Below are 18,198 nucleotides of genomic sequence, written 5' to 3' on the forward strand. Positions count from 1 at the left end.
CAGACAGTATAGGCATACATTTTCGCCACCTGATCCTGTTAATCCCCCCTTGGCTGCAAGACTGAACGGGGTGGGTTAAGTGGTCAGATATAAATCAAGAGTCATCCTCATGGGAATATTGTTTACATGGATTATATTTCGTTATACGTTATGATTATCTTTGGACGGTTGACGTTGTTTTATCCATGTCTAATGAATTAATTAAGTACTAAAATAACAACAAAAGGTAGTATAACAATTTAAACAAATATTGGACATTTCTTATTGGCTAATTCATATTTTTGGGGATATATTTCTTCTTCACACTGAGTCCGTTAGATTCAAACTGTTCCCGAATACGAATGCCTGGTCCCCGCTGGCCATGATTCACATTGGCCTTGTATTCAATGCATTGCATCGATCAGTATCCGAGTACACTTCATTCAACTGTATTCAATGCATTGAAACGATCAGTATCCGAGTACACTTCATTCAACTGTATTCAATGCATTGCATCGATCAGTATCCGAGTACACTTCATTCAACTGTATTCAATGCATTGCATCGATCAGTATCAGAGTACACTTCAATCAACTGTATTCAATGCATTGCATCGATCAGTATCAGAGTACACTTCAATCAACTGTATTCAATGCATTGAAACGATCAGTATCAGAGTACACTTCATTCAACTGTATTCAATGCATTGCATCGATCAGTATCAGAGTACACTTCATTCAACTGTATTCAATGCATTGAAACGATCAGTATCCGAGTACACTTCATTCAACTGTATTCAATGCATTGCATCGATCAGTATCCGAGTACACTTCATTCAACTGTATTCAATGCATTGCATCGATCAGTATCCGAGTACACTTCAATCGGTCCCGAGACCACCTCATTGCTTTTCCAATGGAAGTCACGTGGTTTGACCAAACACCTGTGTTTGATGGGGGGGGGGGGCAATCAAACACAAGTGTTTGTTCAAAACACGTAACTTCCATTGGAAAAGGGCCAGGTGGTCCCGAGTGCGCACCCGGGACCATAGTGTGTATCTGCCCTTAAAACTACCAATATTATTTTTGAATTCTTAAAAATTATGATTCTCCCTTGCCAAGACCTGTAATACCAAATGTCACGGGGCAACCCGTGCCCTATATACAAACAAAGACATGAAACTGCTTTCTATAACATGCAAGGACTAATTTTTTTAACTGGTGTATTGAAAACTGTTCACTGATTCTTTGCTAATTGTCTCTCCTGCACTGCTGGTGGCATTTCCCTTGATTTAGGAAGGGGCCAAGTGCTATGCAGGAGAGGGGTGTTTCTTATGCTGTCTTATTATTGTCTGAGTTTACATGGTGATTTATACTTGTTTAATTGTAACGCATTATTGAGAATGTTTAGGTTACTGTTTATTCAAGGTGTTGTTGATGGAAGTATTTATATTAGTGAAGTATTTGAGAAGAAATGTGCTAATTGAGTCTGTGTCCAGTGGTAGGATCCACTCCTATTTAAAGGAGGCTGCAGGGACAGGCTAGTTGGTTAGAAGTGGGCAATGACACAGGCAACATCCCTGAGGGAGAGCTACAGGGCCTTGTGTAATCAGGGTACAGCCTGAAGAGAGCTCTTAGCCAGTTGGGTTTTGTTCGTAGTGTTTGCTCAAGTGTTCATTTAATTTCTCAGTATTATTATTATTGCTATTTTCCTGGTTTCACACTGTTGAATCTGTACTGGACTTTGTGGAGGAGTTTGGGGAAAATAAACGCCCTTAACTACAATTTCTGACTGTTCTTGGAACCTTGGTCGTTCGGGCAACTTCACACCAGATATACAAATATGATTCAAAGCATGCAGTGTACTGTACTGTAGATGGACTAATGTGGATGTACTGTATGTCAATGTACAAGAGTATCTTGTGCCCAGGGATGTAGTACGGTTAAAACAAATCTTTTCTTTCTTGCACATGTCATAGTGCTGCAACATAATTTAGAAATGTAATTGTAGAATCACAATTGTAGAAATACAATTGTAGAATCTTACATGAAGTTGATGCACAGTAGATTTGGAAATGCTGTGAGGGTGGAAATTTAACCAAGTTGGACATATTTTTGTCTTTAGAAAACCATACCTTAGCAAAGCACTTACTATACTAAATTGTATTTCGGTATCCATAGCATCAGAGTTAAATCTTCTGATAGTCAAAATCAGTATCAGTTGTATATCTTTGTGAGTGAACAAATAACTCAAACCAATCAACAATGTTCCTATACGTCCTCTCTCATCGTAGAGGATGATGAGAGTTTTGGGGAGATCTGTCAGATCACTGTATCGTGTGATTCACCACTTTCCGTTCTCAAACCTTTCACAGTGAGACGATCATAGACATAGACATCATGGAAAGCTAAGTCTGCATGGGGCAACAGGGGGCTGCCATGAGTGTTTAATAACTCCCTGGAACTTGATAGTTTGGCACGTAGTTTGTGGTACATATGGACACAAAGAGGCCTTATATGATGGAGGCGCTTTTAAAGGTTTAGTCAGATGTGACCTATGATGTCACATGACATCATAGGTTGAGTCAAGTCAGGTGAAGTCATGTCAGTTTATTTCACCTATAAAGATATTTAAACAATACTATGAAGTTTTTTATTATTATATAGTACTAGGGCACTAAATACTATAGGGCATTAAAAGGCATTTAAAGACATGAAAGGCTTTCATAATAGAAGGAATGCAAAATCTAATCAGAATGTAATTATGGTTTTCGCTCGTATTGTAAAAGAGCATTTTATACTCGTGGGACTTTAACCCATTGTTAAGTGTAGGACCCTAACGGCCGGGCTACACTGGGGACGGAATTGGCACACGGTACACTGCCACTCTAATCAATATGTTACCCGGCTACACCGAGCACAGGTGCTAGGTTGTGCGTACGCTCTGTATGTGAATTATTTTTTACGCAAGTGCTCTTATTTTTTTCGCTTGTCCACGGGGGTTACGCAACCCTTCGCCTCGCCTTCAGAGGGAAAACAAAAACGTAAATACAGAACTGCCCGCGGGACAGACAAATTGTTGGTGCAGCCACCTATAGCTGCTTCCATTCTACTCTGCCTGTGGTACGGTTCAGTTCTGTCCCCAGAGTAGCCCGACCGCAAGACTACCGCCCCAACACTTTGTTCAGTACGATTTTAAAGTAAAATATTGTATTGTAGTAAACCATGAATACGTGTTGACATACATTTTAAATCTGAAATATTTGAAATCCCTTGAATTACTGGTAAAAAACTATTTTTAGCAAAATTATGAATACCACTGTGGAGCTGTTCAATAAAAATGTGTTTTAGTTGGCCTAATTGTATTGTATGCACACTGTGGCTTAATATAGGCCTACAGAATGGTCAATTTGATGATTGAACAAAGAAGTTGAAGTTTATGCACTATTTACATGAACTGCCTTGGCAAGCGAGATTTTTTTAAACGTATAGATTTTATAGAAATGGCCTGCAGCAGTAACAGATGAGCCAAAAACAGTAAAAGTAATAGCCACAGACATAATCCATAATCAACACCTTTCCTTTTCCAAGTCTAAAGCAGGAAACTGTAAGGAGCATCCCTCACTGTCCAACAATAAGTTTGGTGGCTACTGGGATTTTTATTTTATTTTAAAGAAGGAAAAAAGACAACTCCCAACTCGAACAATTCCAACACAGGTATTCATCTGAAGCAGGATTTAAAAGCCCATAATGGGAAATAATTAGCAGAGGTGCTGACAGCAGCAGCTATTGTGTTTTCATTCACAATGCTTTACTTTGTTTATGATCAAAATGTTGACCATTCATTCCTCATTTTGTGACAATTAGCCTAACTTGTCCTGTGAACTCATATGAACCAGCATTTCCAGGTGCTGTGGAGCTTAAGCCCACATGCAGTTTACAGTAACGTAAAGCTATATGCTACAATATAGCTGTAGTATACAGTAGTTTAAAGCTACAACTTGTATTGTGTCAATTAATGACCCGAGGGTCTTTCATTTGTTATTATCACTAGTGGGGATATGTTTTGTTCCAGACTGAATTAAGTAAGTAAGAAGGTCAAAGAGGCTTATTGTTGGTTTTGGTGAAAATAAGTAAGCGCTACCTTTTGATGTGAGTCAAATTTCATTGAGCTATATATGAAATATAGGAATAATTTAAATCCCTGGCCATTAATATCAAATGGCTTTTCACCAGTTGCACTTGGTGTACTGTATGTTGTGCGTGTACTTGTCTGTATCTTGAGTGCTTGTGCATGTGCTGTCTCCCTCTCTCTCTCTCTCTCTCTCTCTCCCTCTCTCTCTCTCTCTCTCTCTCTCTCCCTCTCTCTCTCTCTCTCTCTCTCTCTCTCCTCTGTGTGTGTGTGTGTGTGTGTGTGTGTGTGCGCGTGCGTGCGTGCGTCCGTGCGTGCGTGCGTGTCAAACTCAAGCATATGCGTCTCATACGATCCAGTGCCAATTGAAAAAACAAGAATAGCTGTATCTGTCTGAGAATGCGGTGTTTGGGAGATGTATGCATCGGCTTAGCCCTGATTGGCTAACCAAACAATTGGCTTCACAGATTACCAGAGCTTCACGTCACACGTGTGCCACTTAGCCAGCATAAGGGTCAGCGTATGCAACAATGGATCAGAAAGTGGAAAAGCAGAAATAAATAAGAATGTGGTTGAGGAACGGCAGTAATATTGTGATGGGAAGGAATCAAATTCAATTCAGTGGGCGAGAACAGAAGATAGGCTATGCGAAGTATAAGAGAGGAAGGAGGACGAGGTCATTATAATATGTACCAATTGACCATGTATTCCCCTTCCCCACTTGCATTGTTCAGGACTTGCATTGCCCCAAGTAGGCCGGCGCCCAAGTTTATGAATTAGCTTTTGACAGTTTCAATACTTTACAGTTTCTAAAATCTTTGTACATGAACAGCTCAATGACCATTTAAAGCTCAATTATATAATTTATTTTGTGAATGAAATGCTATTTTGTCCAAGCTGTATGGTAGAAGATGCTAATACAACATAACTTTTACAATTGAGGTGGTCTCCTAGCTCTGGTCCATGGCCTGCTTCAGTATAAGGCTATGGGACTTTCGGTTTTAAATCTCAAATCGAAATCAGACCAGCCTCTCCTCTTTAGCGTAAATAAAAATAACGTTTTTGCTACTCACCAAAACAAAGGCGGGTTGTGTCATTAGAAAGCATACTTTCCTTAGTGGACGCACTCTGAGCCCCCCACCACATGTATAAACGGTACTTTTTGGCCAGAAAGGGATTTTTTTTCACCGGAGGAAAAATATTCTCTATGAGGCAGTTCTCTGGGCAATATCGGTAGAGGGCGCATTGGAGTAACTAAAAGTATTTTTTTCCCGGTGGAAACAAAATCCCCCTTTGGCCAAAAAGTACCGTTTATACGTGTGGTGGGGGGCTCAGAGTGCGTCCACTAAGGAAAGTAGGCTCTAATGACACAAACCGCCTTTGTTTTGGTGAGTAGCAAAAACGTTATTTTCATTTACGCTAAAGAGGAGAGGCTGGTCTGATTTCGATTTGAGATTCAAAACCGAAAGTCCCATAGCCTTATACTGAAGCAGTAGAAGGCTATGGACCAGAGCTAATGGTCTCACTGCTTTTCTATTGAGACGTTTAGCTTGTCTAGCTTGGGCACACTCGACCTTTGACACAATCCTATTTCTGGTTTTGCCACACTTTTTGACCTTCAGTTTCTCCCCAGAGCAAGCAGGCAGGTTCAGTTGTTAAAACGTCATCACTTGCGCAGGAGACTCGCATTCATATTATCATTATCACCTTCTTTTAAAAATTGTGTTTGGTATATGCTAGAGTCTAGACCGACGGTTCCCAACCTTTTTGGCCATGCACATCTGTTACCTCCCCGACCTAGCTGACGCAACCCCCCCACATGGAAATATAAATTGCATAAGCTATATAGAGACAAATATTTCCTATTTATCTACATAATATATGAACCTGAATATGGCTTAATGTATGCAGCATAGGCTATATTCTGTATTACTTGCCATATATTGGCATAATATGTTAAAATATTTCAAATAAAACCCCTCGAAGTCGCTTGCTCACCACAGTTTGGGAACCACTGTGCTAGAGGGTGCTTCTCCACTTTCAAAAAGGGGTAAAGAACAAAAGAAAATAATAATCTGATCCAAAAATTTAAACCAACCTCTTCACCTGACGAACCATCTGGTTAGTCATCCTGACACCCATTCACATCATTTACTATACAGTAGCTACATTTTGAATTATGATGCATCTAGTTATCTTGCCCAGTAGTCGTATTTCTTTCTTCTTGCTGATAAATGTGTTATATATTGAAATCTGCACAGTGAATTGAAATGTCACATATAATTGCATGTTGGTATTTGAAATATGGGCTTCAAAGTGCCTTGACATTTGAAGGGAGAGCTGCATTTTACATTTATTTGGAGATTCCTCCTGGAATCAAGGCATTCCAGAGCTCACCCCTTTGCTGTTTCATTCTTGGCAGAAAGAAGTCACAATACAAGGTGGTGAAAGAAGACAGCACATTACAGTTGATGGCTATTTTCAGAGCCTTTGAAGCCTGAAATTAGGGTGAGCTTGAGTCAGCCACAATAGGTTCTGTGAAACAAATCCCATTTGTGGGAATTGTGCTTGCATTGATACCATTGGGGGTTTTGGCTGAAAAGGTTGAATAGACTATGGAAGCATTTGGTTAGTTACAGTATAAACTAATGGTAGTTTTGTTACCAACGCCATATAGTCTTTTTGGGACCAAGTGGGAAGTAACCCAGTCCCATGAATGACTGTAAGAGCACCTTTTTCTGAAGCCTAACATAGGATTTTCAAGTGAATAATGTGACGTGATAATTAAATGAACCCTGAGCTTACTGCCAGTTGAGACAGATGTGCCATGCATGTCTCACTCTTGTCACGTCTCACTCTTGATGCCGTTCATTTGCACTTCCTCTGCCACATCCTGTCAAAACTTAATTAAATGTTGAAGTGAGAGGATTTGTTCGGCATGCATGCATGCGTGTGAGAGAGAGAATGAATTATTATGAATTCTTTGATCACAGTAATCGATACAGTGGCTTGGCGGGTAGATAAAGGGAGCTGTTAACACCGTGTTATCTGGGGTGTAGCTTTACTCCGATGAAGCCCAGGATTGTAGCGGGTACCATTCAGTATGTCACTCTATTGTGTTCAAGCCTCGCCAGTGGCTGTAGCTCAACCCTGGATATTACAAGATACTTATCAGCTCCGTCTAGCAGCGTGGAAAGGGGACAGAGGGATCGCCAGACAAAGGCTGTTTCTCTCTATCTCTGAGAATCCTAATTGTCTGGTTTTCTCATGTAGCTAAATGAGTGTTACCCTCCTTTTCATCCGAAGTTGCCCAAGCCCTGAAACTCTCCCATTTCCTCGCATGGCTCTCGAAAGTAGCCCTGCGTTTGCTGCCCCTCTGTCACACTTATGGCGTATGAATTATTTAATTATAAGATGTGTGTGCGTGCGCGTGCGTGCGAGCCAGGGCTGACCTCGATTAGTCGATTAGCAGACTAATCGGAATGGAATGGGTCTTAGTCGACTACCAATCTCTTAGTTGATGTTTTGTTTTTTTGCATGATTCAACATAGACATTGGCCTAATTTGTTATATTAACACCACAAACGCCCGGGGGTATTTAGGACCATTAAATCAGAGCGCCCAGCGATTTACAGCAACGGAGCACATTTAGTGACGTACTGTACCAAGCGCTATCCCGGATGTATATCTGAAGTAGCCAAAACACTGATTAATTCTAACGCGACTAGCGACGGGACCGCGATGGGCCGTCTAACACATAATCTTTGCTTAGAACTGGGCGGAATGATTTAGATCAAGAGTTTTTCACGTTTTAAGATTTCCGGTCTCATCCTCTAAAATGGGGGGGAACATTTTCGATGACGTCCCGACTAGACATGACATCAAATGTTGCGCAACAGACGCTCCCAGCCTGTGGAGCGATGCGATCGGTTTTGATATCAATACATCTCCGTCCTTTTATTGTCTCCAACAGGCCGAAGGCATGGGGGGAGAGTATGTTTTGCACTCCGTCCGTCCGTGTGTCCGTCCGTCCGTCCGTGTGTGTGTGTGTGTGTGTGTCCCCGTGAGCAGCTAATCTCGGCCACCGTTAACCCGGTCGATGCCAAATTTTGCACACACACTCCCTGGATGCCAACGATGAACCTCTGCCCCAAACTTTCCAGAACGGCCTGTTATAGCGCCACCAGGAGGCCGCTTTGTGCAAAACAAGCTTTTGCACAGTACACCTACAGATTTTGTCCAAACATCACGCAAATTGGTACACAGTCTCTCTAGAGCCATTCAATGAAACCGGTCTTTCAGATTTCTCAGACTCCATCCTGATTTACTTTTGTTGCCCTTTTATCCAACCACCAGATGAAGGCAAGCTGCAATGTCCTACATTCCTATCCTGGTGGAGACCTGTGCCCAGAAGGGCACTTTTTCTAGTTAATCTCTGTCCTGAGTGCTGGGCGTTATTATTTGATAGGATGGAGAACCCTGGGGTGTTAATTAACAAATATATAAAATAAATTAAAATAGGTTATATATATCACGATTTATCGGGAGAAACCAAGAAAGTATATGTTAAATCAGACATACCACAGCCCAAATGTAATGATTCTCTGTTGCATGGTTCCCCAATTAGTTTTCCCCAAGGGCCAAATTATGTCTAGGGTAGGGTGACATGCTGAGTGCCACGGAAATGTTATTTTATTAGTTAGAATAGATGTAGAAGACCTATTTGACAGTTGCAGAAACATAATTGCCTTCCTTGATGCATTTACGAGCACCAACGAGCTGGACACTTCTTCTTCTTCTTGCTGCGAGAGTGAGGTCTAGCCAACACCAACTCGGGATTCCTGGATCGCTGCCCCTGTGTCAGCCAAGCTGTCGCTTGGCTGACACATACAAGTCACATGTAATCTGATTTAGATCAGGTTGCTGCATTCAGACTGAGACAGATCTCCTCAAATCAGATTTGAACTAGAAAAAGTGCCCTTCTGGGCACAGGTCTCCACCAGGATAGGAATGTAGGACATTGCAGCTTGCCTTCATCTGGTGGTTGGATAAAAGGGCAACAAAAGTAAACTAGAGAGACTGTGTACCAATTTGCGCGATGTTTGGACAAAATCTGTAGGTGTACTGTGCAAAAACTTGTTTTGCACAAAGCGGCCTCCTGGTGGCGCTATAACAGGCCGTTCTGGAAATTTTGGGGCAGAGGTTCATCGTTGGCATCCAGGGAGTGTGTGTGCCAAATTTGGCATCGACCGGGTTAACGGTGCCGGAGATTAGCTGCTCACGGACACACACACGGACGGACACACGGACGGACGGACGGACGGAGTGCAAAACATACTCTCCCCCCATGCCTTCGGCCTGGTGGAGACAATCAGATTTGAAACCACCTCTGAATGTTGCTCAAGTCACATTGGAAGAAATCTGATTCCATGTGACTTTTATGTGACCTGTCTGTATTTAGACTTACTTAAGGGCAGTCCATACTCTCTCCGACCACCGAACTTTTCGTCAGAAAGCTCCGATACAACTACAACATGACGTCACTCGCAACTTCTGAAACGCATTCCTCCGAATTTTTGTTCTGAAAGCTGCACTCCCAGATGTTGTGACTCTCCGAACTCTACTTTGGAGAAAAAAGTCTGATCTTTCCGACGAAAAGTTCGGTGGTCGGAGAGAGTATGGACTGCCCTTTAAACAAATCTGATTTCAATCTGGATGTGGCACAGATCTGATTCAGGCTAGATTTGGCGGTGTAAATGGGGCCTCAGTGTCTTGCTCAAGGACATGCAAGCTGGAGTCAGGTACCTTCCAGTGCTCTTGACCCTCAGGATTCGACTGTGTACATCACATATCTGAGTCAGGATATAGAGAGGAAAAACTGGACACAGGTCATTTGTTTTACACTGTCAAAGCTGAATTAACTCATCAGATTTAATGTTACACCTTCTCATTCTTCTGTCACCCCACTATATATTCAATGAGCCACAAATCACTTAAAAATAACGGGCGCATTTTCTTCCAGCTTGCTGAAACACGGCGATGAGTGCTTTGAGCCTGAGGCGTGCCCCTGTCTGTGGAAGGGGAAAGAGTACTACCCAGGGGACAGGGTTTCCTCCCCCTGTCATCAGTGGTAAGTTGTAACTGTAACTGTCCCATCAAACTCCACCCAAGAACACTAATTAAAAAACAACAAAACAACTATCAAGCCAAACATGCCAGTGTGAACCCATTACAATTGGGAAAGCATCTGTGATTTTTTATTTTAGACTGCTATTTTTGTAAAATGATGAGTGTGTGCACATCTTTTATTATATATATATTTTTTAAAGCGAACATATTTAACTCAAATCTTTGCTTATTGGGGACCCTGGAACTAAATATGTGGCGGTCCACAGCCAAATGCATATTATTTTGGGGGTCCTTGAATTAAAAGATTTTGAGCACCACTATCAACATATGTTTTTTCAGAAAACTGTTAGTATTTAGAAGACAATTTTTTGAATCAGCATCAGGTCTTAACGGGTTAAAAGAATAAATGAAGCAATAATCAGCAGACATACGAATCTAATACAATGATACAATGAAGCAATAATCAGCATGATACATAGAACATACACATCTAATACATTGATCTTCCCAAGGCTTTAAAGAAGAAGAATTACCGTATACTCTTTACCATTTTGTTGTTATTATTTGAAAACAAAACATTGTGTTTACAATAGATGTTTGCTGTCTTGCAATATGATGCATATGATGGCACAGGTTTGCCAAATGTCATTTGTCCGGCTGTTTTTAAACGGCAGTACAAATTTGTAATATCCTCGCCCAGCCTCCGCTGACAATATCTGGCCGAATGAAGACAAATTTCTCATAGAGTGATTGTGCTTGAAGTGATGAGTTGTACAATTGTCAGAGTGAGCAAATGTGGCTACCCGATATCCATACTATAATTCTCCGCAGAATATGGGGCCCACCGAACAGTGCTCATCCTTGTATGACAGTCTTTCACTCCTGACCCCTTTGGATGGGCTCATCCTCCTCTGAAAGGAAACCCTCTCCCAGAGATCTCAGTCATTCTTCTTGTCCATTCTCCTGTCCCTCCATTTCTTCTTCTTCCAAGCAGTTGCCAGCGAAGATTGTTAGATGACAGCCTAATAGCTCAATGAGCGCTGATTCAACCTTTTGGCAGTTGAGCGGCCACTTTTCTACCCGTGGTAAACCCTACCTTCTGATAAGACGGGAGGCAATTAGGGGTGACGGAATTTACTCGTGTTAACCCATTCTGAACGGGAATATGTTATACTTTAGCTATTGAAAAACAGCAGATCTACAAGCTCATAGTGCGGCACTCGGTGTCGCGCTAAGAGCTTGTAGGTCTGCTATTTTTGAAAAATCGTGAAAATGTGTCGCAAATTTGGAATATATATTCTTTCAGAGCCAACGTTTTTAACTCATATCTTTGCTTCTGGGGGGTCTCTGGAACAACATATTTTCGGATTGGGGTTGGCGGCCAATTACATATATTTTTGGGGGTCCTTGACATGAAAATGTTTGAGAACGACTGACATAGAAACATAGGTTTTTTCAGAAAACTGTCTTAGATTGATTTAGAAGACATTTTATAGAATCGAGCTCAGGTCTACATGGGTTAAGTGGCCAGCGAGTTGACGGTGAATCATATCAGCTGAAGCTGTGTCGTCTTTGTAGTGTCTGCCAACATGGAACGTTCCAGTGCGAGTTCTGGCCCTGTCCCTCCATGTGCACGGCTTACGGAGATCGGCACTACAGGACGTTCGACGGCCTGCTATATGACTACATCGGTGCCTGCAAGGTCTACCTTATGAAGGTACAGTATGAAATTCAATCGCATCAAAATTTGCAATGTTATGCATACATTCGTTCACATTTTAGACATTTAGCTGATGTTATTATTTACCAGCTCAGTGGCCTTGTGGTTAGAGTGTCTGCCCTGGGACTGGGAGGTCGGGGTTCAATCACCGGCCGGGTCATACCAAAGACAAAAAATGGGACCCAGTGCCTCCCTGCTTGAAACTCAGCATCAAGGGTTGGATTGCCCATTGGGGTAAGTCCCTGCGACATAGTAGTGTCATGTCCAGGGGCTGTACTTGTTCATCAAGCTGCCTCACGCTACAGAAACAGGAGATAGGCTCCTGCCCTAAGGGCCTCATGGCTCGGCAAGGCTACTTACTTACTTAGGGTGAACTATCATTCCCATGGATGGATCAATAAGTGATTTTAAAGGATGTCTATGATGTCATGTTTTTATCTTTCTCATTGATGTTGCATGCTGATTATATATTGTATAACAGTATAATATTCTCAATAGTGTAAAGCACTTTGGAGGTACATTCTGCACATAAAAGCTATACAGAACTTGGATCAGCAAAGGTTTTGCTCTCTGGCCAGCAGAGCAGCACTGACGTAATGCTGAGTGTGACGGCCGAGAACGTCGACTGCTACGAGAGTGGAGTCATCTGCCGGAAGTCCCTGATGATCAACATCGGCAGGTCATTCATCTCGTTTGATGATTTCAGTGGGGAGCCGGTAAGACTCAACCTTCATCTTATGCGGACAGTGTGACATACATAAAACTAGAGATGTCCTGATGCTGTATCGGTATCGGGAAAAGTATCGGATCGGCCCTTATTTTTGGCCCTATTATGGCAGGTAAATAAAATGTTGGGATATGTGGAGTTTGCTTTGGAGTTGCCCAAACTCCACAAGTGCACATTTGAGTGAGGAGTCTGCTATAAACACAACATGAGATCACGACACTGATATCGGCTAACGCAGAAATTGAGGTATCGGGATCGGATCGGAAGCGAATCGGGACATCCCTACAACACATGCAGTATAAATTATGTATAAACAACGGCATCGTTAAAAAAGTTTTGCTCTCACTGCATGCAGCCCAGTTCATTATTATTATTATATATATATAATTTTCCGCCTTGAAAACGGCAAATGATGGGGCCTTGTACGACAAAGAATTGTATCCACTTTTCCTTTTTACACCTGCACTCCTGTAACAGTATATGTGACAATAAAATTGAAGTTGAATACTTCTGTTCTATATCCAACCACTGTGCTGTTTTTCCCCTGTAGAACCCGTCCAGTGTGATAGACAGGAGACACAACATATTCATCTGGCCTGCTGGCTACTTCACCGTTATCCACGCCCCCGAGGAGGACGTGACCGTCCTCTGGGACAGGAAGACCACCATCCACATCCAAGTTGGACCTCGCTGGCAGGTCAGGAGAGACCGTCGCCATTTTGCATTTTGAAAGCCTGAATTTTCAAATGTCATTCTTTGTCCTCACCTTTAATATTACTTTATTTTTAGTATTATTATTATTATTACATGTACGCTAACAGGATCAAATCTGCATGTAACTCTCCTGATATTTCCAAGGGAAAATTAGGGGAGGTAGAAAGGTTGGTGTTCTGTTCTTCCTTCAAGACTGGAACATAATTACAGTACATGTAGTTGGGGAGGAAGTCGGGGAAGTGACAATGTGTCTGACTGATGCTGTGTGACTGCTGACTCTGTTCAGGGCAAACTCAGTGGTCTATGTGGGAACTTTGACCTGAAGACAGTGAATGAGATGCGGACACCAGACAACATTGACTCCCCGACACCTCAGGACTTTGGAAACAGCTGGACTGCAGTACAGGTAACTATTCAGCAGTCAATTCATGTGTCAGATGCATTCTTCTTACCATTAAAAGGCTCAGTGGCATTAATCTCCGGTCGAGTCTATAAAAATGATACCCAATGCCTCCCTGCCTGGCACTCAGCATCGGGTCGGGTTGTGGGTAAGTCCCTGCGACATTGTAGCGTGAGGGGGTGTACTTGTACGTGGAGTTTCCTCACGCTACGGAAACAGGAGATAGACTCCTGAGCTATGGGCCACGTGGCTCTGGAACCGTCGTTCCCTAGGCTACTTACTTATGCATTCATGTGTCTGTATGAGATAAGATGAGACAAGATTCTGTGCGGTGGAGCTTTGTACTGGTATGTTGATTCATTAAATACACAGAAAACTAAACTTACAACACACAAAGTTATAACTATAGTTGTATTATCTACTGATAAATCATTTATTATAGTAATTCAAGAAAGAAATCGAACTAGTTTGTGTGTGTGTGTGTGTGTGTGTGTGTGTGTGTGTGTGTGTGTGTGTGTGTGTGTGTGTGTGTGTGTGTGTGTGTGTGTGTGTGTGTGTGTGTGTGTGTGCATGCGTCTGTCTGTGTGTGTGTGTGTGTGCACGTGCGCACATGTGTCTGTCTGTCTGTCTGTCTGTCTGTCTGTCTGTGCGTGTGTGTGTGTGTGTGTGTGTCTCCTCAGTGTGTGAACAGTCCAGATATCAGACACCCCTGCAGCCTCAACCCCCTCAGGGAGGCCTTTGCAAAGAGACAATGTGGAGTCCTGCTCAGCGAGGTCTTCCAAGTCTGCCACCCTGTGGTGAGTGTTGGTCTAGCATGCATATAACCACATGATAGTGTACCTATTTTGGGCATGACATCATTATGTGAACATTCTGCAAAAAAATAGGCAAACATTTGGTGAAAGTTGGCGATGTGCAGCAATCTACAAGCTCACACCAGGGTAGCCTGTGGTACCCTGGTGTGTATAGGTTAGAGTTGTTATGATAACAGGCTTAGGTAAGGTCAAACTGGGTATATACGCGTGTGGCAAGTGTGGCAAATGTGCTACTTGAAATAACATTCAGTATGTATGTATGTAGATATGCAGTTTTGTTTTGTTTTTCTTTCATGGAACTCAATATAACACTCATGGTCACAAATATAACCAATGTTTAAGTGGCTCTTCACTTTAACAGTGTCATTTAAAGAAAAATGTCATTATCATTGTGTGTCGGGTCTCCACTCCTCCTCCCTCTCTCTGTGCTGATAGGTGGATGTTACCTGGTTCTATACCAACTGCCTGGCGGACACGTGCGGGTGTAGCCACGGTGGAGACTGCGAGTGTTTCTGTACCAGCGTGGCGGCGTATGCCCAGCGCTGCTGCCACCACGGCATCCCGGTAGACTGGCGCTCCCCGTCTCTGTGCCGTGAGTCAGAGGGTGGGGGTGGGGTGGGGTGGGGGGTGGGGGGGGGGGGGGAGTTGGGGGGGGGGGGGGGGGGGCGAGGCACTCAGCAATAAAATAAGTATAGCATTTGTTTATTACACATTTTCTCCCACTGATAATTAGATAACAGATACCAACAAAAAAAACAGATAACAAGCTTATTGAGTACCCGTTATCAATAAGCTTTGAGCTTATCAAGCCTGTTATCGAGCATAGCGACCCATGCTGAATTTCTCAAACAATCAAGACAAGAGGTGATCAAGGAAAATATGATGTAATCATCAATGCTGGCACAAACATGTCGGTCTAAAAGTGTATTGAGATCTGCCAACCAGCAATGTCGGGGTAAATATGAAGTGACGGTACATTATATTAACCGGTTAACAGTTTATTTAATATTACTTTATTGGTCAGTTAGAAAAGTACTGTGTTTGAAGGCCCTAGTAAAAGATACTGGTTCTGTTCAGAATTTATTTCCACAAAATAATAGAAAATGCTCGATAGTGGGCTCGATAAGAGGAAATGAACGAGCTCCATCCCTGCTGATAATCTTGCTAACTGTCAAACTATTAGAAACCACATTATCTCACACAACACTGCAATCCTATTATTGACCATACTTAAGCTCTGTATTCTTTAGTGAGAGCCTCCACTGTAATCCTATTATTATTAACCATACTGTTTTCTTTAGTGACAGCCTCCACTGTAATCCCCTTTCACGCACCTTGTATCTATCTAAACTGTAATAGTAATAGCGATCAGTGGCGTGCACAGATAGATAGACAATAGGGGGTGCTAGAGCACCTGCCCTTTTCCCTCTGGACAAATGCCCTTTTGAAACAGTGTACACTGTACAGTATGTGGACCATGGTGACATTGATCAATTATTGATTAAAAAAAGTTTCTAATTTATTATTTAGGCCCCAAAATCTATAAATCTCACACTATTAAGGCAACCGGCCGGTTCCACGCGCTGCACAAGGTGCCCTTTTTTTCACTTGAGCACCTGCCCCTCTAAATGTCTGTGCACGCCACTGATAGCGATTTCACCGGCTTTATAGTACAACAACAAAGTACACACAGTAAAAACCTAAGTAAGTATAATTTTTTAACTCCCAAGAGTGTACACATGTAACCAAATTGACTATATCGTTTCAAATTGGTTATATTCGTACACTCATAGGGGTGTAATATATTTGTGTAATGTAATAGGGGACTTTCCGTCTATACTGCTATTACTTTACTAAACAGAAAATACATTTTCAGGTCGGTTATTTTCTTTATACTAAAGAGCTGGAGAGATGAGAAAACCCCTGGTACTGAACAAACATTATCAGAATACAGAGAAAAAGAAAAACACTTACGTAGAATCACTTCTTAGTCACTTACAGCAAAAAGTCAGACTTTCTTCTTTCAGAGGGTAAATGGAAATCAATGGAAATCATGGAAACTATATGTGTACTCACTGGCTCTGTGCTTCTCTTCGCAGCGTACGACTGTGAATACTACAATAAAGGTACGCTCACTCACTTAACTCACTTTTTTGTTTTTGTTCCATTGACGTACAGTATGTGGTCTAGTCAGCGAAAGAAAAAAGGCAGATTACAGTAGCATTACTCTATAAATTATATTTACTAATGCCACACTACAGCAAATGTGTGCCACAACAAGTAGTTGTTTTTCTTTTATTCTTACTTAGTTACTTGACCAAGTTTTGACAATTACATTATATAACCAAATGTAAAAAAAAAAGGCCCACAAGGTGGGAGTATTATGTCTCATTCCAAATATAAATAGTTTACCTACAGCAGTGGGGTCATCCCCAAATTATTTTTTGGGGTCCCCAGATTAGCTTAATGTGCAACTTTGTTTTCTCACTCAACAGTTAACAAACCAACATACAGGGTATCTGCACATTTCTAAAGTCCTCGCAATTTAATGACTTTTTTTTTTGTCAAATGTTACATAAGTAAGAGGCAATTGTGAAAATAGCTGATCTACAATTGCAAGGCGTCATGAGCAAAACATATTTCGTGAGCAAATTATTTGTTGCACTGGCAGATTTGTCTGGTTTTCCAGGGCTACCTAGTGCCTCAACTCCTACAATATCAAGTGCTTGTCAGGGTGCGGGTTCTCCAGTTCAAATTTGATTATTTTTTGGGAGTTTTGGAACCCTTGACCTACAGAACACTGGTGTTTGTAGTTCTAGGGAAAGGGCCCTACAGGCTGCTGGCCTACAAAGAGCCCACCAGGCTGCTGTCAGTGAACCTCTCCAGTGGGGCCGTTCTTCTCCAGAGGGAAGACACCGTTGCAGATTCCACCCTGTCCCACTTTATGATGACTCCGGCACTCAGCACAGCCCGGCCACATGGTGAGGTGAACACGCTGGGAAATACACCCACCCACACATTAAGATCTGGTTCCTTAGAAAGAAGCCTTGTCATTGAACCTATTGGTTCCCTATGTACTGTATAATGGAACCTTTTAGATGCTACAGGATATGAGCATTTCTTTTTTTTGTCAAATATGTTTTTATTGAACAGATTATAAATTATTACAAACATTATGATATGAAATACTTTTTTTATGAAACAAAATGAAAGAAAAAATAAACAAGACAAAAAAGAGAAAGAAATCCCTTAACCCTCCCACCCATACTGCTCAGTGACACTGCATGCTATATAATAAGATGATAGAAAGCTCATGGAAAACATCTGAAAGGACGGATATGAGCATTTCATTAGACACCACAAATCCATATTTATGTTTTCAAAAAATGGGAAAAAAAAAAAAAAAAAAAAAATGCATTGATAGCTCACCTACAGTATGAAATCACAACTCAGGTTCTGATTATTAGCCACACTCTGTCCTGCCCTTCTGTCCCAGGTATTCCATCTCATATCTATCAGTCCTTCTCTTCGCATCATTCACAGTAGTTCCCTCCCATCGCCCACTTGCCCCGGTAGCAAGCTA

The 18,198-nt window shown here is 41.9% G+C and overlaps 1 protein-coding gene across 1 annotated transcript in view; it reads left to right on the forward strand.

Annotated features, from left to right (window-relative positions):
• The window catches only part of otog (otogelin), a gene marked incomplete at both ends in the record, with an annotated part of 90,914 nt that overhangs the window by 45,198 nt on the left and 27,518 nt on the right, over nucleotides 1–18,198 (forward strand). Inside the window, 9 exons of the mRNA XM_083759315.1 lie at nucleotides 10,133–10,240; nucleotides 11,818–11,956; nucleotides 12,541–12,675; nucleotides 13,237–13,383; nucleotides 13,687–13,806; nucleotides 14,481–14,597; nucleotides 15,051–15,207; nucleotides 16,715–16,741; nucleotides 17,429–17,596. Coding sequence (XP_083615441.1) covers nucleotides 10,133–10,240; nucleotides 11,818–11,956; nucleotides 12,541–12,675; nucleotides 13,237–13,383; nucleotides 13,687–13,806; nucleotides 14,481–14,597; nucleotides 15,051–15,207; nucleotides 16,715–16,741; nucleotides 17,429–17,596 — 1,118 coding nt within the window. The remainder of the gene's footprint in view (nucleotides 1–10,132; nucleotides 10,241–11,817; nucleotides 11,957–12,540; nucleotides 12,676–13,236; nucleotides 13,384–13,686; nucleotides 13,807–14,480; nucleotides 14,598–15,050; nucleotides 15,208–16,714; nucleotides 16,742–17,428; nucleotides 17,597–18,198) is intronic.

The sequence above is a fragment of the Protomyctophum parallelum genome (genome assembly GCF_964188405.1).
Source record: "Protomyctophum parallelum genome assembly, chromosome: 2".
Classification (NCBI taxonomy): Eukaryota; Metazoa; Chordata; class Actinopteri; order Myctophiformes; family Myctophidae; genus Protomyctophum; species Protomyctophum parallelum.